At 36.3% G+C, this 22,953-nt stretch overlaps 1 protein-coding gene across 2 annotated transcripts in view; it reads left to right on the top strand.

Moving 5' to 3' along the window:
* The first annotated feature begins 335 nt into the window (after nucleotides 1-335).
* ppp2r2ab (protein phosphatase 2, regulatory subunit B, alpha b) overlaps nucleotides 336-22,953 on the top strand; it is a 229,745-nt gene continuing 207,127 nt past the window's right edge. The window contains exon 1 of one of the 2 annotated variants that reach the window (XM_051923509.1): nucleotides 336-549. In XM_051923509.1, the coding sequence (XP_051779469.1) occupies nucleotides 543-549 (7 nt within the window). In that variant the 5' untranslated portion in view covers nucleotides 336-542. The remainder of the gene's footprint in view (nucleotides 550-22,953) is intronic. The other variant, XM_051923506.1, reaches the window with a different exon arrangement.

The following is a 22,953-nucleotide window of genomic DNA, read 5'->3' as shown; positions in this document are numbered from 1 at the left end:
TTGACTTTTCCGTAGAGGAATCAAAACTAGGTAGGCGTATATTTTTCCATCTATTTCTTTGACCCACTAGCCGCACTTGAATACAATTTGTAGGCCTTAAACACGTTTTATATCCTAAACGCTTTGAAATTTGCAAATACTGTTTCTGCAAAGAAATTACAAATGAGAAATATATATCAAACCCTTCACGAGGTGGAGCACCATTTTATGCTTTTCATTAACTAGCTTAGCTTGAAACGTAGCCCGGTCTCTGAGAGGCTGGACAGAAGTGAGAAGTGCGTGACGTCATCCAAACGGCCCTCCCGCTCTGGTCGAGGTGTGCGTATGACGTCAGTACGGGAGGAGGCGGCGGGTACGCCATTTTGAAAGTGGAGAGAGGGGTGGTAGAGCGAGAGAGGGAGTAAGATAGCGGGCGGAAAGCAGCTGTGCGCCGGGTTTACAATCCACCTCCATCCTCATTGAGAAACGGCATCTACATCTCACAGTGTGGCCCAGCTGGAAAGAGTAGGCCACCACCATTTACAGGCATACCATTAAACACCATGGCAGGTAAGACTATTCAAAGCTAGCCTTGTTTTGCCTCTTGTGAGGAGCTGCACACCGGCGCGGGAAGACGCCCAGACAGCTAGGTACTCGCATTTATTTCTTGGGAGCGCCCTTTCCCTGTTTGAGAAAGTTTAGCCGGAATGCGGGTGTCCATTTCTTGTGGCACATACTTGCATTTAAAATGTTACAGCCCTAGTATTGGATGAGGAGGAAGGAGATGCGCTCTTGCTCATCAGTTGAGTGCGTTGGAGGAGGTGGTAGTGGAGGAGGAGAACCGTGTCCCCGTGAAGAAGAGCTTGCAAGAACTGATGAAGACAGATTAATAATTCATGCACTATTTTTGCGATCACAAGTGCGTTGCTTGTTCGGATGTTGGTAGTAGACTAGACTATTCGTGTTAGGAGAGCCCGTTATGTTTCCCCATCATAGGGAAGCTGCACGTCAGAGTAGGGTTGGTTGTCCCTTACGCAGCAAGAACGGTGCAAAAGTCATAACTAATGATGTACCTTTTTGAAACATCTGTGCGTTTAGGTACTTTTAATGTTCTTGCCTACAACTACGGCAGAATCGTTATGGGGATGGCAGTGACGGCAGATCGTTTGACAAGTTGAACATTACAAACTGGGATTGCCAGTGCTTGATGAAAATATCTAGACGAAGTTTTCAGAGCATCTTACATGAAGTTCATTTTTGCAGCACTAAGTAGGTAGAAGCTTTATTCTGGTTAACTGCAAATCACAATTGTCCCAGATCATTCTTTACATTTGTCCTCCAATACTACACCAAAGAACCATTGAGCCCTGACTTTTCAGTTATTTCCAAATAGGATATGCACAGTGCTCGATTAAATGCACTTTTTCCGTTTTTATTAAATTAAGTGTGAATTGAGCAACATGTGACTTAAGCAGGTTATTGTTTCATGTTCAGAAATACCTCTGATGCAAGAAATGTAGGCTTAACAGTGGAATTGCTGGAGAGAAAATATATTTTCTGCTGAAGTTTTTTGTTTTCTTTCATAGTGAGCAGTATTACAAAGTGCCTTTCAAAACAGTCAGCATTGTAGTAGAGTAGTAATTGGCACCTAATTCGAAAAGTAGCTAAATGAGGCCTATTCTTACAGCTTATACTGAAAATTCCTTTGGCCTTGCCCTCGCCCTAAATGGCATATCTACATCATGTTACCTTTGTTATCCTTGCTTTATTTTTTTTAATATGTAACTGTTTTGTTCAGACTTGTTTTGTTTCAAGAAGAGATTTACTTGTATATGAAGCTTCTTTAATCCATGAACTCCATTATGCCAAGTAGTACATTTCACTGTTTCCTTAAAAATAACAGGTATATCTTGCCATTGAGTTAGGCGTTTTAGTATTTTGCTTGTTCCTTGGAATATTTACTAAGCTTTCCTAAATCATCATTTCAAGTTTGCACCTTTTAAGCAATAACATTGTTAGACTTTCTTAAAACACTTCAATATTTTAAGCCACCGGAACCAGAGCCCTGAACTGGCAGCACTGGCCACAAGGCAGGAAACAGAAAAGTATGTGGTTCTAAGTAAATAATTTAATATTGCCAGATGTGTTAATTTTTGCTTTAGGGAAATTGAAATTAGTGGATTAAAGTTCCTGTGTCATGTTTTATACGATAGCTTTTATTGTGATCATGTATTCCAAGTATAACATGCAGAGGAGGGGTGGCACACAGGTTAGCACTGCTGCTTCAAAGATCTAGAAATTGTGAATTTCCTTTTGGGATTAATAAAGTCTATTTATCTAGAAATGGTCATTGTGATGAGTTTCCTCTGGTTTTCCTCCTTTATGCCAAGGCATGCATATTAAATTTATTGGTAATTCCAAAACTGATCCAGTGGGGTTTACGCATGAGTGAGCCCCAAGTTTGATAGGTGCCTTATTCACTGTTACTTCTTGCCTTGTGTCTGATTTGGTCATGGGAGTCCTGGTTCTAGTTGCTTTTTAAGATTAAAGGGATTTCAAAATGTTATATGTATATAATCCCTAATGGGAGCAGCTGAAAGAAGACAGATACAATTGCGCAGATCTACTGATCATCACACATTGAGTCAATTGTGTTGATTTAGCTATCATTAATTTAACTCTAAAGCGCACCAAACTGTTAGGAATTTTTGCTTTTAAACCAAAAACATTTAATTGCCCTGTTTTATGGGATATCCTTATACTATTTCACACTAACATTGGCATCTGCAGGTAGGGAAGGATGCTTGATGTTTCAATGGGAATGAAGAATCTGCTCTATCAACCTATGTTCTGTATGATTCTTTAGCTATACAGAGTAATGACACTGTTTCAGTTCATTTTTTTTCTTTTTTATATTATTACTAAAATGGTCTGTTTGTAACCATTTTTTGTAGTTGACATTTCTTGTTGCTAGTTTGTTTTCATTTAATGTTCTTACATTTTCATTAACTTTTGGTCTATTTTTGTTCATTAACTGAAATTGTAAAGATTCATATACTCGCATTATGAAACCAAACAATGATGTAGGCAAATATGTTAAGGATCTGTTCAAAGCATTATTCCTTTGTTTGTTTAATCATTAATTATGCATAAAAATACATGAAAATAGATATACTTCCTCCATGTATGAAGGAAAATGTTCTCCTTAAAATGCTCACTTTGTATTTTCAACAGAAAATCATGTTTCGTTGACTCTAGAACCTTTTTGAGCGTTTTTGGAGATATTAATTTTGGTGTGTCTGTGATTAAAAAAGAAAAAAAAAAGTTGCTGACCCTCACGAACAAATTAATTAACTGGTAAAATTTTGTGGCTAAGTTACACCTGCTGGTCTGGGGAGTTCATTTGGTTTTGGGTGAATTACAAATATTCAAGCTTTGTGCTTTTAAAATTCAAGTTCTTAAAGCCAGCACAGACAACAGTTAAACACTGCACCAAAGTTCTTACATATTTTTACATGCATTTAGGGCTTTGAAAAAGACTTTTACATCTTGCAGATGTTTTGGTAAACTAGCATCCTGTACTGTACTCATGTTGGAAATATGGAGATAGTCATTTGCTGGCTTCATCAGATTTTAGAAATCCGTGGAATGCTGACAGTTTAGGAAATTGAGTTCCATTTATTGTTCAGAGAGAACAGAAAGTCTTGTATATGTTTATTTTAGAGTACTCCATGGGAGATATTTTTGAATTGAATATATTTCAAATTTGACCTTAATTGCTCTGATTCATAATATCAGAGCGTCCTTGATTTATGGGTTTTTGTTATGTGAAACAGTCCAATCTTTTATCTAGTTCCTTTGATTGAATATGCCAAAACATAAAGTTCCTGATGATTAATATCGCTCTCCAAATTCAAACATAGACAAGCCTGGGCCTGAAAAGCAGGATTAGCTTAAGGTCTCTAGCTATTTTTTTTAATTTGCACTTTGTATTTAACATTTATTGTGGGTTGGCGCCCTGCCCGGGATTTGTTCCTGCCTTGTGCCCTGTGTTGGCTGGTATTGGCTCCAGTAGACCCCCGTGACCCTGTGTTCGGATTCAGCGGGATGGAAAATGGATGGATGAACTTTTTATTGAATTGAATGGTTTAACCCAACTGTGTTTGCCTTCTCGCAAAGTATCTTTTTTATTCTTTTCTTCAATTCTTGAAATTCTAAGTGTTTCATTTTCAATTTGATTTCAGTCACCATGCAAATACTGACATAGCATATAGCCAATCAGGTGCTGTTCAGTATAAGTTAACTATTTTAGTAAATTTTTAAATACAAATACGAGCGATGAACGAAAAATCAAGGAAAAGGAGGTACTGATCAATTCCCAGAAATGTAAAATAATATTGCTATTGGTATTGTGAGATTAGAAATGGGGAGCTCGGATAAGATGCATAATTAAATGAGTAATTTTATCAAAAGCATGGACAAGAATGCAAATTAATATAAAAAAACACAAAGTGAAAACTGTAACATCTGTGAGGTTAGTGTATTTTTACAATTTACTGGATTGTTTTCATAAAATTCGTATTTTTTAAATTGTATGTCTCACTTAAATGTTTAACGTTAAGAAACGCTTTTGCAGAGGGTAGAGTTCTCTTGCTGCCTAATAAAGGTAATTTCTGTCGCCCACTGATTTATTTCAGTTGTTAAACTTTATAAATAAACAGTATTTATTTGGGCATTTAATGTTTCAAGGTATTAGCGGACTTATGTTCTGAAAATTCTCACATAAATGTTTAGAAGATTAAAACAGATTTGATGAGAATGAGCCATTCAGCCCAGTGAAGCTTTGTAATTGTGTGGAAGGTCCCTAAAATCCTACTATCTACCACATTCATTGGTAACCTATTTCATGATTATATGTTAGTTTTGAATCTACAAAAATTTTTACTTCAATACCTGTACCAAAATGATACTGAAGAGAATAACTGCTAACTCCATCATTCTCCCTCCTGGCTACCAGGGGCAATATTGCCCAACCAGATCTGGCATGTTATGCATTACAAAACTAGGAGCACTTTGAGGCATGGGGTTGGGATCCCATTGGAGATTATAATTCACTATATAAAACATATTGCTTCAGAGAGAAGAGTGTGTGCTTGTTTTTGTTTCAAGCCCAGTGGGAAACATGTATCAAAGAGTGGGGGAGTGTAGTTTTGTGCTAATATTTGATGGACTGTGAGGTGTCTGTATGCAACTGTTTATGCTTTTTTTTGGTAATATTTCAGCTCCTGGTGGGCCAGTTAATAGGGTATAGTACAGTGATCGAAATTTTGTATTTAACAGGTCACTTTGTTTTGAAAATGCCATCTGTCTTTATTTCTTTGAGACGTTTGTGCTATTGAAACTTTTTTCACAAAATTACCACTGCTAAAACATGCTTAGTGAACTGCAGAAACCACAACATTTGCCAACACTTAAGTTTATGATTGATGTCCAGCAAGATGGAATAGCTCTTATGACATGATTGAGCAATCGCTTGAACAAACAACTATGGTATATGCAGTACTGCTTTCTATACATATTCCAAAATACCAAATAGACGTAGTCTTTATGTGACATTGACAACAAATAAACCAAAGACAGTACAGAAACAGTGAAACCACTTAAAATTGTGACTAATGTAATATATACCATGCAACACTGTTCCCTGAGAAATATCAGAATCAGGAAATGGCAAAAAGAACAATACATTTGGGGGACACTCAAAGGAGTAGTTGAAACTTTCAAAAGTCCAAGGCCAGATAAGATGAAATACTGACCATGAAAACCAAAAAGGAGTTCAACAAATCATGATCAGTTACTAATGATTCTTCAGCTCCGCATTGAAATAAATGCATTGTCAATTGTATAACCTTTTCTTTAGTGGGTTAATGTTGTTGTATGGAGCAAGTGAGGGAGAAAATTTTAATTCAACAAAAAAATCTACCATTTTGTTTTTCTAGTTATATGTCAGGATATACAGTTTGGACTGTGGCCTGTTCAAATTTGATATAAATTTTACCAATGCTTAACTTTAAATTTGGGGAGTCATTATTGTGTCATTCAGAAAATAACTGGCTCCTTATGACTCAGACCTAGATATGTGTTTAGGAAAATGGATGAGTGAAACTACTGTGTTACTAGGAGTATTTTATATGAATCCTTCCTTAGTAGTAGTAGTAGTAAATGAGTTTTAGTGAGATATAAGGTTTTGTGTTAGAAATCTGACTCTACGTGCCAGGGCTGTGGAGTCGGAGTCGAGGAGTTAGTCGGAGACAATTTTGGGTACCTGGAGTCGGGGTCGAGTGTCGGCAAAAATGTACCTACTCTGACTCCTAATGAATTTAAATTGTAATGAAGAAAAATACAGCAAGTTCAAATGTCCCATTTCACAAACAATAGTCATAATTAAGTACTTCTGTGATGTAAGTATAAAGCCCAGTGCATAGTTGTGTTACTACTAGTGTGAAGTTCAGCTGAGCTTATTGTACAACCTGACATTCATATATTGTAATCGGATTATGGTACATTGTAAAAAGTGTTTTCATTTTATTTCAGATATAACGAGTTTAACAAGTTAATTTGAGTGAAAACAAGTAATGTTGTAGGTGGAGGTGTGTGCTATGGCCTGATGTGTGTTCAGGGGTTCTTGTCTTTTGTTTAAACTGGCCAATACAGTAGAGAGGTAGCTACATAGCTAGTAATTCTGTGGTTAAATGATGTGTATGTTGCCTTCTTTCAATCAACATGGAAAATACATTGGCATATTAAATACAGAGGAGTCGGTGAATCGGAGTCAGAAGTACCGGAAACTAAGGAGTCGGAGTCGAAGGATTTATCTACCGACTCCACAGCCCTGCTTCATATTGTATAGCTCTGATTTATTAAGTCTAGCTTGCTCTAAATTTGATTTAAGTAAGCCCACACATGTGCCATATAGACATTGTAGGCCATGACTGTCATACTATATGGACACTTTAATTTATGCTACTTTTGGTTATTAAAAAATAGTGAAGGGCTTGGAATAACGAGTCAGTTTTTCATATTGAAATACATATGCAGGGATACTATTTGTATTTGGCCTTCTTCACAAGATCACCACCCCTAAAGTGTCTAAGTTTGTTTGGAGAAAAAAAATGCAGTATTTGACCCTCAAAAAAGGCCTTTTTTTTTTTACTCAGTTGGAAAGAATATACCACGTGCCTGCTGTCAAACAAAAAATGTTGTAATCAATGGTGTTTAGGAGCTATTAGACTTGAATCTGAACATATACAAAAATAACTGAAATAAATCAAAAACTGCACACTTTTAATTCCTATATTTAATAAAAAAAGAGCCTAAAATCTAAATATTTTAATATTGTTAAGTGCTTTGTTGCAAGGAGAACTGTCTTGAACTTTTGGTATTTCATTTAGGCTGACTTGATACTTCCAGTCATGCTTACTAGCAAACACCCAGAACTTTGTACAATACATGTTAAATTATAATGTTAAAATTATATAAAATAAACTTTGTATAATACTGGTGTTTTATTTATATATTTTTGTAAACATACCCTATAACTGATTTAAATTGCAAAAAAGAAAGAATAAAAAAGGTGTCATTTGTACCTTTTTTATTCCAAGCTATAATTAACACAACTGTTTGCATAGTAGTACCTTGCATTGGTCTCTTTGTATAGTGTAGTCTTTGATTTCTAGGAGTAGCAGATGATATTTCTGTGCTAGAGTTTAACAACAGTATAAAAAGGCTGCTGAGGATTTTACGGTTTGAGATTATATTTAAGATAGGCCATATAAATCTTGGTTCTGTGTGGTTACCTTAAGCTTAGCATACATTTATTATTTTAAAATTAGACAAGTGTGGACTAGAACAGGCCATTCAGCCCAATAAAACTTTCCAGTTCTATCCACTTAATTCTTCCAAAATAACATCTAGTCTAGTTTTGAAGGTCCCTAAAGTCCTAGTGTCTACCCACTACTTGGTAACAACCACTAATCTATGATTCTGTGTGAAGACAAAAGTCCTAATCTTTGTGTGAAATTTACCCGTAACAAGTTTACAACTGTAGCCCTGTGTTCTTATTGAACTAATTTTAAAGTAAAAATCACAATCCACTGTATTAATTCCCGTCATAATTTTAAATTCTTCAGACATGTTACCTTCTAATCTCCTTTTGCTTAAACTGAAAAGACTTGACTCTTTTAATCTTTCCTCGTAACTCATCCCCTGCAGTCCTGATATCAACCTAGTCGCTCATTTCTGGACTTTTTCTTGCAATTTTATGTCTTTTTTTTGTAGCCAGGAAACCAAAACTGTACACAGTACTCCAGTTCGGGCCTCACCAGTGCATTATAAAACTTGAGCATAACCTCCTTTGACTTGTTAGGTTATATAGCACAATGTGTAGAGTACATTTGGTTAGCTTTCTTAATGGCTTCTGAACACTGTCTGGATTTTGATGTGACAAGTCCACTATAACTCTTAAATATGTAAACATAGATAGGGATGTACTAAATATGTGCCCAAGGGGAAATTAAAACTTTACAGAGCCTCAAGAAAGGGGGAAAAAAAACAGATGCATATAAGGGGGAGCTGGCATGGCAGAAAGGAGAAGGAAGAAAACAAAAAGAATGAAAGAACTGGAGAAGAGTGAACAGGAATGGAGGTTAAAGAAGGAGGGAGAGAGAGAGAGAGAGAGAGAGAGGCTGTGGGGGGTTTGGCAGGCAGGCAGCTTGGTGGAAGTCCTCAGGGGGGAGTATGCAGCCGACACTTAGGTGCTCATGTACATCACTCCAGCTGAGCGATTAGGTGGAGCGATTAGCTGGAGTAAAGCAGTGCTTGATGGAGTGACTCGCTGCGCAAGCCTGGGAGAAAGGCAGTGGGTGCTGCAAGGGTAATGGAAGTGTGTTGTCCTGTGGGGGGAGCCATGGATTGCAGGAATGTGAGCCTGGCAGCGGGAATTGGAGGTTCTGCGTCATGCCCTTGCCGGGGCCACAGATGGCTGCAGGGCCCCAAGGCCAGAAGCAGTGTGGTTCGGTGTGCTGTCCTGCTAAGAGCCATGGGCTGCAGGGACCCGAACCTGGTGGAGAAGGTTGGCTGAACTGCCAATTGGGCATCTCCTCGGCTGCAAGGTCCCATTTGAGGGTAAGCTGAGGAGACATCCATTTTAAAGTGATGCACCAGGGACATGATTTTAAAGGACAGTTTCCTGCCTGGGAACTTTAACCTCGATTTTAAAGGATTATTTATTGAACTAGTTTAAACCTCTGCTAAACACTTCATTTTTATTGTATTATTTATTTATGGTAGACTATTTGGACTCTATTTGATTGATTTTAGTAAAAGCATTAGCTTTCTTTTGCACCCTTTGTCTGGTTGCATGTGTCCTCATCTGCCCAGCTCATCTCGGTTTCATGACTATCGATGGTGGCCTGTTTAAGAGGCTCCCAAAGAAGACTGGGAGCATGGAGCTAATATCTCTATTTTTCTGGGACTTTGACAATAATGATAATTAGATTATATTTTACATCCTTTAAAAATGTGTTTGTAAAATGAGATTAATGGAAACAACAGTTAAGGAAAACAGGTCTTATTTAGTTTAAACTGAAGTTAAATAACACAAAAACATTAAAATCATCAGTCAAACAGTGCAAGAATGAGTAAACCATTTCAAAGTGCCCTTCAGGATTTACACAAAAATTTCTCTTAAGACAAGCAAATTTTTATAATTAGAGCATTTTAAACAGACACTTACCCTAATCCAAAAGAAATAAAATAATTATAATTGAACTAGAGGGTATGAACATTACAGTCTGGATAAACATAAACTGCTCAGCTGAAAGGTGAATTCTGCAGCATACAAGAGAACAAAAATTTAACATACTCTACTATAGTGTAAAAATCCAAAGTTCATTCAAATACTGCACAGGAAAAAAATTATAGCATTTGTGAACAAGTTCTGCCATAGTGCAAAAAGATACAAAAATAAAATACCCAAACCTGTAATATTTTTGAATAAATTACTAACTTCAAGTTCTGTCCAATATTGCACAAAGATATCGGGGGGGGGGGGGGAAATAAAAAATTGTAATAGTCTACTGAGGAAACTTCAAGCTGTATGACATAAACACCAGTCTGTCCACAGCATCTTGCATCAGAGCAGCACAGTTACATGATTTCATCCAGTGCTGAAAGGCCTCTCAGAATGGCTGCTTGAGGCAGGGATACACAGGTACACCATCGAAGCAGGACTCTGTTTGTAAATTACCCTGCACTACTGCTTACTGTTCCTTAAGGTGAGTTCGGGTCACTAAAACCCCGCAACATTCAAAGTTCCTTTTATGATGAATTATTTTAAGAAGTAAATCACAGGCACGTAGTGCAAGGTTGTCAGGCAGAAATTTAGACGATCACATAGAAAATGTAATTTCTATACCACAGCAGTCGTGTAGCGCCTTTCACAAGGGATCTGCTATCGAGAGATAATCCAAATACATTTTAGCTACTGTTAGTACTACTTACCTGTTGTGTTATAGCGCCTTTAAAATGTAGTTTATCCCAAACCACTCCAGTTGTGCTCAATATATCTTTACTTCTTAAATGTTAATGTTTTACTGTTTAATAACTTATAGACTACATTTTATTTTTTCCCATGTCACTCAGTGAGCGAAGCCACTGGGTAATAAACTAGTACTTATATAAGTATATATAATTTGTAGGGATGCACCGATATGGGAATTTTGGGCCGATGCCGATATCCGATAATGTCTATGTACTTATCTGCCGATGCCGATACCGATGCCGATATACATATTTATAAGATACAGAGAAAAATGAGACTTGATCTGTCTGGACAAGAATTACAGACAAAGTGAACATTTATTTGTATAACAATTTTGCACACCACATTCAATCATTAAAAACAAATGATATCTGCCACATTTAGCTGGCTACCTGTTGGTTATATGGGTAACAGTTCTACAGGTTTTTGCTTTAAATAACTTTTCTCTTTCTTTTTGATGGAACAAATACAACAAATTCAACAATAATCGAAAAAATGAAAGCTGAAAAAAAATGGTAAAATGTACAATTACAATGAAATAAGCAATACAACTTAAGAATAACAACTTTTGCAGATTATTTACAATCATTAAAATGGCTTCTGCTCAATCACATTTGACTGGCTATCTGATCCTTTGTTTTACAGTCTGCAGTATTAAATAGTTTACCACGTAACATTTTTTCTTTCTTTTTTGATGGAATAAATCTAACCAATCTATAATTTTAAAAATCAGAAAAGCGTACAACAGTAAAGAAATAAGTAACTTTTTTTTTCTGGAGGCTTATCATTCTTTTCTATTTTTTAAGCATGATGGGGAGGTTTTTCTTAACGAACAAGAGCATCTCTGCCTTGCCACAGGAAATTCTGTTTCTCTTTTCGTTGATCACATTAGAAGCCAAACTGAATAATCTCTCGCTATCCACGCTAGTACATGGGGCTGACAGGAACTTGCGTGCTACTTTGGCAATGGTAGGAAACCGACTCCAGTTGTTGTTCCAATATTTCAGTGGATTTTCATTCCTCGGGATTGGTGCTTCAGAAAGAAATCCCTGCACCTGCCAAGTAGCATGCATACATATACAATATTATATTCTGTGTCATCTTTCATATCTAAAAGATAGATCTGCATTTTGGCTTTTACCAGGGCTGTCAGATTAAGATTAGAATCCTTACAATAAAAAAAGTATATGGCATTTGAATTGAATGCATGTCTGTATTGTATTTGCTGTTTTTTGAAACATTTTATTATTAATATTTTTGCTTTTCACTGTAGATCAGGGGTGTCCACACTTTTTCGGCTTGCGAGCTACTTTTAAAATGACCAGATCGAAATGATCTACCTACATTAAAAATTATATATATATATATATATATATATATATATATATATATATATATATATATATATATATATATATATATATATATATATATATACATACATACACTGAGTATACATTATACATAAAATATATGTTGTCATACCTTGCATAACTGAATAACCCTTATGGCACAATAACAATCCAATACATTTATGGTCACTACAGTACTTGGATTTAATAATCTTCATATGGGAAAAGGCTGACTCGCATAAATAAGTAGAGCCGAATAATGCAGTCAAGGAGGCAGCACATTTCCTCATTTTTGGGAACTTTTTCTCTATGAGTAAGTTCCAAAACTGTCCATGAGCCTCAGACTTCAGCTGAATGTGAAAAATGACGGCTGTCCGATTAACGGCGATTTTAGTTCCCTCTCCTTTCTCTTTCTCGGATCGCTTTTCGGAAGAAAGTCAGTTTCGTAGTTTGTATGAACAGTCCGAAAGTGCCTTTCCACATTTTCCTTGTTTGGAATAGCAATGATAGATTGACATATCAGACAAACGCACTTCGATTGTGACATTGTGAGTAAAAAATCCTCTTCCAATTCCACATCCAGCCCATACCCTGCCCAAACAAATTTTTTTTTTTTTAATCCCTTCTTTAGTCGATATAAATTGGAAGGCTAACTAGATCAACAGCCGGAGTTTTGCAGTAGCTCGCGCGTTTGATCGTGAGTGCGGGATGACTAGTGTGTTAGAAGAAAAGAGATCTCAGACTGGCCGCCCTGTATGTCAATCAAGTGGCAGATGCCATAGGGAGGATATATGATAGACTAACGTTTAAAAAAAAATTTTTTTTGAATGCAACACGATCGACGCATTGGGCATGATCATGATCTGCTTACAAGTTGCTCATTATTGCTTAAGAGACTCAGTTGAAAACAGTGTCTTCCATGAATGTGATTGGCTGTCCCACAAAAAGCAACGCAAAGAGAAGTAAGACACAAACCGCACTGGCACTTTCTAAAGACAACGTTCAAAAGAAAAACAAACAAAATTGTCAGTGATTGCTCAAACAAAGTAAATGCAGTCATTTTTTTTCTTTTTTTCCTAGAGGCCAGAGGACCTTATATCCCTTTGTCTATTTTTTACAGTAAATAAACTGAAGCATTGTGACCCTTTAAGTGTTTTACAAATGAAACAAGTGTATTAAATGTTACACAAAATACTTGAAAGACCTCAACAAAGTATTATAATCAATTATTAGCAGACAGCATTTTTCAAAGTAACAAAAAAATGTAAAACGAGTTTGTTTATTTATGAAACTATTTAGTTAACATGCACCGAACAACAATATGAAGCAAAGAAGCATAGGCTATAGTTGGCTCAGTCGCTTGATGAAAACTAGCAATCTTTAAAATGGTTGTGTTTAACACAGAAGATGCCGACCGTTTAACTAATGACTAATAACAATATGGGTTAACAATTTAGAAATACGCATAGACTGATCCTAAAAACTTACGTGCAAAAACAGATCTGTAAAATCCCACAAAAGTGTCCAGCACGTCTTAAGTAACATGAAGCCAAAGTTAGTGCGAGGTAAAACCAACAACCGCTCTTTTTACATTCGATTGCCGTTTTTCTTTCTTGCCTTCCAAGATTTTGTATACATTCGAATTATGTTAGAATAGTGATATTATATCCGACAGCCCATGTTATTTACTTAAAACAATGTTGTAAAGATCTCCACAGAGCTTTTTTTTTTTAACTCACCTCTGTTGTCATCTGGCTGTTTTCCCGAGGCATCAATGTGTTCTCTTCAAGAATTTCGTTGTACATTTCGAAGAGCGTGCAAGCCACTTCGTCATTTCTCTTGGCCCTTTTCTTTTGTGGACCATCTTTCTGTGATTCAGTCGTCTGCATTTCGTTCGATGCAAGTTCCACCTGAGCTTGCAACATTTTGAATGCCAGTGATTTTACATCTGCATCGAAATAGCGGTCTTTGTATCTCGGGTCTACAATAGTGGCAACACAGTACATGGATTCTTTGTAAATCTCAATGAAACGATTGTTTACAGCCTCCAAGAGAGCGCTTTTACTGGTTTTGACTCCGAAGTCAGTATGAGCACTTTTAGTCAACAGTCGTTTTAAGGCATTAATTGAGGGAATAACGTTAGAAGCCAAGGCTTCAGACTGGCAAATTTCTTTTGTCAGTTGTTCAAATGGAGCAAGGAGTGTGATTATGTTCTCGATCAAACCTCACTGATTAGGCGTTAGAGTTGCAGGTAACTCAAAATCGGAGACATAAGCCCCAAGGACTCTTTTCAGCTCCAGCAAGCTTTGCAGCATATAGAATGTGCTGCTCCATCTAGTCGAAACATCTTGCTGAAGCATTTTCGGCTGCATACCAAGTTCAGTTTGTATAGTTTTGAGACGCGAGTTGGCTAATTGTGAATGCTTAAAGTGACCGACTATTTTTCTGCCGATCGCTATTGTATCAGAGACACTGCGCTGGGATAGTACGCCATCGTTCACGGCAAGCTGTAAAGTATGAGCCATACATGGCAGACTTGGGATCCCGCATTCCTCCATAGCCTTTGCAATGTTGCGTGCATTGTCTCGTAATACTACATGAACATTCTCTTTGGGTATTTTCCATGTTTCAAACATTCTTTTAAAAGCTACAGAGAGTGCAGCACCCGTGTGTGATCCGGAGCATTCTTAGGCGTGCAAGATTGCTTTCTGCAATTCAAACTTGCGGTCGATCCACTGAGCAGTTAAACTAAGCATACTAATAGCACTCATATCAGATGTCCATATATCAGTGGTAAAGCTTATGGCTGTGACATCTTCAGCAAGGAGTGTGTGCACATGACTTTCCACAATTTTATGCAACTCTGGAAGCGCTATGTCCGAAAAATAACGGCGACTGGGTATCTGGTAACGGGGCTCGAGATACTCAAGCAGCCTTCGAAATCCTGTATCTTCGACAACAGAAAATGGCTGATCGTCCAGAGCAATAAATTCCATCACCTTTGCAGTAATTGTTTTAGCTTTAGGGTTGTCTTTATCAAATTTCTTTGATTTTTCAAGTAACTGATCAACACGTTGATTAACGGCAGTTTTTGATTTTGTGCGCGGTGGCGCAGGATTCTCCTCTTTTGCTCTGAGGAATTCTGTATATTTGTCGGGATGGCGTGTCTTCAAGTGTGTAATTAAGTTGGTGGTATTGAAATTTCGCACTTTGGTCCCTCCACGCAAAACATTAGTCAAACAAGTGTTGCAAATGGCATATTTTATGTCACTCTCACTCACTTTGAAAAACTTCCACAACGCAGACATTTTCGCACAGTAGCCCAGCGTCGCCTAAACGTCCGGCACATCCGAAACACAGTGAATGCGTCATCAATATCGGTTCGAATTATCGGTCCAATTTAGTCATCGGTCCGATACCGATAAAATTATTTTAACCCATTATCTGCCGATACAAATATAAATCCGATATTATCGTGCATCCCTAATAATTTGTCTAAACAGATATATTTTTTTCTTTCCCCCACCGTCACCTACGGGGCTTTGTACTAGATCAGTTTCACTTAAATTGCATTTTATAAAGGAACCCAAATTACTCGCCAATAGCAGTATGAAGTCCAAAACGAGGAAGTCTGTGCCAGTTGTTAATTCATAGTGCACTGGCAGCATTAGCTTTGTTGTCATGCAAATCATGCTGTCTTCTTGCAGCGACCATGATGGCAGCGCATCTTTCAGACTTACACAATGATGTTGCCTGTGTGGTTTTCTATGAAGTAGGATGTTTGCAAACAGTAGCTTTGCAGTTGCCAAGTTTCGTCGATGAAATGCCCTGTCAAGGAAAGTTATGGCTCGGATGTTTGGATTGACCATGAATTCATTGTTGTGGCAACATATAAAACTGTCTGCAGTTTATGCATCAGAGTTTACCTAAAGTATTCAAAAGTATTCTGAAGCTCTTCGTATTCTGTTCAGTGGTTAGTTTGTTGAAAGAAGTTAGTTGTCAAGCTGTCATTAACGGCAACCAATTTCCAATTTATTCTGTAAATTGCCGTTTTTTGAGCATCATCGGTCTTTTCGAAACCAAACTATCTCCACACGAGTGAGGATGATCCATTTGAGGCTGTTTTGTCCCCTGATGATGATTGCTCACTCATTTTTAAGCAGCTATGGTAGCTTAACTTGTGGTGTGCTGACTGTTGTCTGTCCTGTTAGGTTACATGGGATGGTGAATGCGTGGACTCTCAAGGTGTGCTTTTGGCTGTTTTTTGCATAGTGAATGACATACTTGAAAAGTTTAGTTCACACATTGTTAAAACAACAATTAAGATATTATTACATGCTTCTAGCAGAGAATGAATCATTTCTGTTCCTGACTTAAGTTACATCATCCTGATTGATGTTTATTATTTCCCTAGGCAGTAATATGGATGAATTCAGTCATCTATACTCATGGATAAGTCATATTTGAGATTTTACTTTATAATTTCTGTTGTTTTATAATGTTGGTCGTATAAGACGAATACAGAAAACTCACGCTATTGGTCCAAGAGATTTATGATATGCAAACTCCCACCTGAGAGAGCAACTGCGGAGCACACTGCCTTTTTTGTTTCCTATGTATTGTGCCTACGTGACCACACGGTAATACCCGAACTATTCCGAAGCAACGTTTGCACTGATTTGTGTTTTTTGTATCTCACACCCTCCTACACCTTTATCGTAAGAGCATCCCTTATCTACGATGGAGCGTTCGATCAGAAGAAAATATGGAGCTGGTTTTAAATTAAATGTCATTGAAGTAGCGAAAGAAATTGGTAACTGTACTGCTGCAACAAAATTCGATACATCTGAGAAACTGGTGCGAGATTGGAGGAAGCAAGAAGATGGAAAAAAAAAATTTAAGCGTCACATTTTTGAACTTATGTATAAGTCAAGGTCTGATTTTATGATCGATTTTTGGTTTCAAGACCCGACTTATACGTTAGTATATATGGTATTTCCTTAGACAGTAATATGGATGAATTCAGTCAATATTTCAATGACTGGATAACATATTTTAGTTTTAATTGTAATGTGCTTACTTTTTAACATTTTCTAACCAGATTCTTCTTAGAAAGTGTACTTCCAATTTTCAGACTTCCCATTTATTTAAGTCTTGTAAAGTATTACACATAGGAAGTAAAAATTATATTTACTTACTTGTGTCTTGTGGGCCCTGCCATTGGGTTATAACCAGTGTTTTTCTAGTTTTAAGATTTTTTGTTTAACTTAAATTGTTTATTTTACATTATTTTTTTGTTTATTTTTAGTTTTTCAACATTTTCTATTTTAGTTTTTATTCAGTTTTAGTTTTCTGCTATATTCTAATTTTAATAATTCTTTATTTTTATTTAGTTTTCATTTTTCAGCAAATAACGTTTAGTTCCTGTTACATTTTATTAGTTTTATATTACTCAGCTCAAATGTCCACACGTTTTGAAAGTGTAAAAACACTGCCTTTTTTGTAGTTTTGAAATTCTGCATCATTTATGTTATACCTGTCAACTTTTTACTGTAATTTTACCGTCTGTATGCTGACAATGTTACAGTTTGAGGTTTCAAGTATAATCAGAAAAATGCAAGAATTAAATAAGTGTGCTCTAATGTCATTTGTTACCTTAACCTGCAACATGTTTAAGCAAATGGTTATTTAATTTCAAAAACACTTTATTTTTAAAATTCCCATTGTGAGCTCACCGTACACAAAATCTTATTTTGTATTTATTTTTCTTATCACCTGATGCAGACTACAATCTACCCATATTGAAACTTTAAGAAGCAAATTTTTTTTCAGGGAATTCATACTCTGCTTACATTTTGAAATACTGTTGAAGTTACTACATGAACTGTGTTAATAGCATTAATAGCAGAAATCAAATGAACATTTTTCCATGTGTATATTGCATTTCTATAACCATTTATTTGAACATCTGTTATTACAACGTCTCCGATCATTCACTTAATAAGCAACATGCAAAACCTGGGGAACTCCCTATGAGCCTAAATTAGGAGGATGAAATTTAAAAATGTGTGCAAGAATAAACAGAGTTTGGCTGCTGAGACTGCAAAATGACCAACTTCTAATATCTAGGTATAAAGCAATGTATGAAGTTACACACGCTCAGTACACATTCACATGGGGAGAATATTCAGACATGCAAACACTGGCCATGCTAACAATCAAACCTAAACTTATGACACTATGTAAAATTTAATAAAAAATATTTTATTTATATTGCGCCTTTTGAATGCTGAAAGCAATTTACAAATAGTCAAGTGAATATAATATAAATAAAAGCAAAGATTGCTTTAACACAGGATATAAACTAATATGAAACATTAAGGAATTCACAGTCAAGGTTTTGAATTAGATTAAGAAACATGAAGGAGAAACCAAACAAAACCTTGAACAAAGAACACATTTTTTGTACATTTTCAAGGAATAAATTAGCCTGTTTACATCTGATTCAATAACCTGATTATTCACCGAAATCTGATTTCTAAAATGCCACATAAACCTTTATTCTGAATAGAGTAATCTGGTTATTGGCCTTTGAGAAACCTGATTATCAGCGGTAGATTTCACCAGTAATAATCTGATTATGTGGCCATGTAAACCCTTAAAGGAGTTATTGTTAAGGATTTTGTGGTGTGTGCATGCTCGTTGCACTCCGTCAAACTCTGCATGTATTTGCTTCGCAAACACTTTGAGCAGCCAAAGGAAGAAGCATCTGCAAAATAAATATCTAGTGGCAAATGTTCGGGTGATCGTGTTGTTCCTTCTCTTCGCTGAAATAATCTCAGTATTTCAAAAATTGATAAATTTCTGTTGATGAGCTGTTCGTACAGTGCTAAACTCAGAAGCACAATCTTGAGAGCAGCAGGGTAAGATGTTAAAAGTAATGTTCCTTATGTAGTCCCTTTACTTTTTTAGTAATAAGTAATCTAGCTCAATACTTACTTTGTTGTTATTCCAGCAGCAAGAAGGCAAGAAGCATGCATACTGGGTCCTTTGCAAGGCTTAATCACACAGCCAAGCTTGCTGCATGTATTCCGGTAACAGAAGCCTATGAGTAAAGCGTTAATTTGACCAAATATATTTATAAAACACAAGAAAATGATCTCTAATATCATGCTTGTTTTCTGAATAGCGGTGCTAATGATGATGATTTCGTTTTTTTTGTGCAAATTAATGACATTGAAGTGTTTTTTTTTTTTTGTTTTTTTTTTTCTTTTCTTTCATGAGAAGTCCAGAAGATTGCTTGCTCATATAAACACAGATTACTGAGAAGTCAAGTTTCTGGTTTGATCTGGTTATTCACATTTTACTGATTATGTGTGTGCATGTAAACAGAATGAATGTTGATGTTACAGTCACCCATGATGAATAGGATAAGGAACAATATATAGGTTTTAGAATGGATTTCATTATCAGTTTTACAGCGATCCACTGAATGCTTATCAACCATTCAATGGCTATTCAATTTGATAGTGTTTACTTTACAGTGGTGTGGAAGTCTAAGACAGAGGTCCTCTTTTATAAACCTTGCAGTACTGTGTCATTGACTGCATGCCACACATCTACTTAATCTATCACTGCAAAAATACTCTCAATAAACAAGCAATATTTGTGGGAAGCAAGATTAAATGGCTGAAAGTTCTACCTGGTTTGACATGTGATGATGCATTTTTTCCCAGTTTAAATATGGACTGAATTTGAAGAGTGGGTGTGGCTATTTCTATCTTGCCAAATCCTTTACGTCTCTAATTTTCAAATATTTAGCTGTATTTTCCAAATAAACATGTGACATTTTACTTTAAGCACCTTTTCATTGAAGTTTAGTGAAAATTGCCAGCCATTCGCTAACAACAGAATATCTGTGATTGTCGGTTTTGTCCAAAATCCACAGAATAAGACATTGACAGGTGATGAGGATTTGATATTCACTCTCAGTTCTAGATGGGAAATTTGACTGACTGTATTAAAAGGCCAGTGAAATCCACAGATTCAGATGGCAGCAGCAAGTGATATTTGCAGAAGCACACAAATAGTTGCTCATTTCTTATCAAAGTTATGATTGTGCAGTTCTCAATAATGTATAATAAATATACAGACTGTGCGCTCACATGTGCACTATGCACAAAGACTAATGTGGTGAAAGTTAAAATTACAAAAACTAGTTTAGTTTATATTTTCCCATTTTTATTTTTTTTTTCTAGTTTGCACGGTTTTTCATTTTTATTTTAGTTAAAGTGATTTTTTTGCTAACAGGATTAACGTTCTTTATAGTGCTTAATTAAATGAGCTGTATTTTATATTGTTAAAAGCACTGCAATGTTTTGAAAATAGTTTTTCAGATTATTGCAGTTGTGTAATAACGAATAAGTAATCTGTCATACAGATGTGCATTGTGTGGCATGGACAATTTTTTTTTTTTATGGTTTTGTTTGTTTACAATGAGGAATGACAATAGTAGTGACAGTGCTAGAAACCACAACACTTTTATTGAAAGTGAAAATAAAACCTAATGCCCGAAGGAAGGGAGAAAGTAAAGACATAATGTTGGAACAAATTGAATCGGGAAGCAAAGCAGTGCTATTTGGTTTGAGCATAACAAACAATGTGAATCAGTATGACGTGCCAGCCAAGGGATGAACCAAGCACCACAATAAGCTAACTCTGCTTGCATTCATTGACATTATAAACTACCTGACTCTGAACCTGGTGCAGTCTAGGGATGTCACAAGAACTGATACTTTGTTATTGATCAATACCAAAATTCAGAGACTGTAAGGATACTATCTTTTTTACAGTTTTGGTGGTACTAAATTAAAGTGTATACTGCATTTGTGCCTAGATGCAAGTAGCAGAATTACTTAAGGAGAAGCATTACATAAGAAACCAGCAGTAAAAACTACATATTGTAATGACCCGAGAGTGCTAGGAGATGGAGAAATGGAATCTGCACTTTATGTCAGTATGGTGGGGAGTGACCCCAAAAAGGACTATTGGAATCTTAAGTAGCCACTACATCAGGCTGCTCGTGTCTTCTTTGGTGTCATGTGCTCCCATCCATTTTGCCCACAAATAAAGGCTGCTGAGCTCCACCTCTTTTTACTCACCCGAAGTCAGGCTACTCCTCTGCAATACTATCCCTGATACAAGGCCAGGGTCCATATCTGAGGCTCACTGGCGGACACACACCCAGACCAATGTGCTTTAGTTGGCTTCTCGAGCTATCCCCTGTCCCTCTGACTTGCGCTTGACCACCCGAAGAATGGGTCCCTTTCAGGTTGGGACCCAATAGCGCTACAATATATAAAATGTCTCACACTGGTGACTATGTACAACACTGCATCAGCACATGTCGAAAAGAAAAACTATGTTGTGTCCAGAAAAGATTTGTGTTCAAGGCAGGGGAATTTCAGTGACTGATAGTGGGAATTGTACTTATTATAGAAAGAAAAAAATGGGAAAACTCCCACAAATGAAAGCTTTCGTTATTGCCACATTTATCTCATTGTGGGGCTTGTATATTCATTAATGCCTTGATAGCGCATGAAGTGAACAACTTGAGTTGTTTGGGCTTATACAGGCAAAAACATGGACAAACCTCGTTTTTACCATTCAACTTTTGTACTGTTCTGCCAGTAATGCTGCAAGTGCTAAGCCGGTGCTTCATAGTTCACTATTTAGACTGAAGCCAAAACTTAATTTGTTAATTTTCTGTTTTCCTTTATTATTTCTGCACCTTTCAGACTGAAGTCTATTTTTTCATTACAGTGGAACCTCGGGTCACGAACGTCTCGGACCACGTACAAATCGGGTTATGACCAAAAAGTTCGCCAAACTTTTGCATCTGTTCATGACCACACACTTGGGTGATGAACAAGCCAGTTTAGTTTCCCTTCTGGTTCGTACGCGCCAATGATTTTCGCACGTGTTCAGTTTCTCCCTGTGCATTCCCTGTGCAGCGAGAGAGAGAGCGTGAGCGAGCGTATATATATTTACATACAGCTCGTACGGTCTGGAATGAATTAATTGTATTTACATACAATCCTATGGGGGAAATTACTTCGGGTCACGACCAAATCGAGTTGCGACCAGAGTTTTGGAACGAATTATGGTTGTGACCCGAGGTTCCACTGTATATGGCTGAAGATGCATTGCTGCATACTTCCTAAAAACCTTTTATAATTTTTTCACACATTTGCAATGAATAATTGATATTCAGAATAGTTATATGCACCTAAAAGCCTGATTCCTCTTTATTCAGTATGTGTTTTTTTCCAGAGATTTTGTGAAACACTTATGAAATTTCATTAATGTTATTAGTAGAGATGTGATGCCTACGCTGATTGAAACACTTTTCAAATGGCCATGATGATTCAGAAATCTTTAACTGGTTTTAGCCTTTGGCATCATACAGAAAAAAATATATTTCTGAAAGCATTGTTTTCAGGATCCAAACTTAATTTTGCGGAGAATTTTCACCCCATATATCAAAAAAGGGACATTGATTTCAGCACCATTTTAATTTATAATTATTATCAGTCTTTCTTGTTTAGCTTATCTTGATATTAAGTTTATTAATTTATTTTTGTTTTCTTTAGTTGAAAAATAATGCTTAATGGATACTACCAAAATAAAAATTCAGATCACCAATAATATTAGTTTAGTATTCAGTAGTAAAGAAATGTTTATTAACGACTCTCATTTACAACATCTCATTTAAAGTTGCTTTTGTAACAAGTAGGAATGTAAATTTTAGTCAGATTTCATAATTGTTAGTTGACTCCTACAAAATAATTCAAGGGGAAATTTCAGAGAAAATGGTATTTATTGTGCATCCAATTTTTGCTTTAATGTGTTAAGCTGTCATAAACCTGTCCCACTACATTGTTGAAAATAATTTTTATTTGGTTAGGAATAGGAGCGTATTGACATGTCTGGAAGTCGTTATATAAACAGTGTTAATTGTCA

The sequence above is a fragment of the Erpetoichthys calabaricus genome, chromosome 1, assembly GCF_900747795.2.
Source record: "Erpetoichthys calabaricus chromosome 1, fErpCal1.3, whole genome shotgun sequence".
NCBI classification, from domain to species: Eukaryota; Metazoa; Chordata; class Cladistia; order Polypteriformes; family Polypteridae; genus Erpetoichthys; species Erpetoichthys calabaricus.
This window is presented reverse-complemented; position numbering and strand designations above follow the sequence as displayed.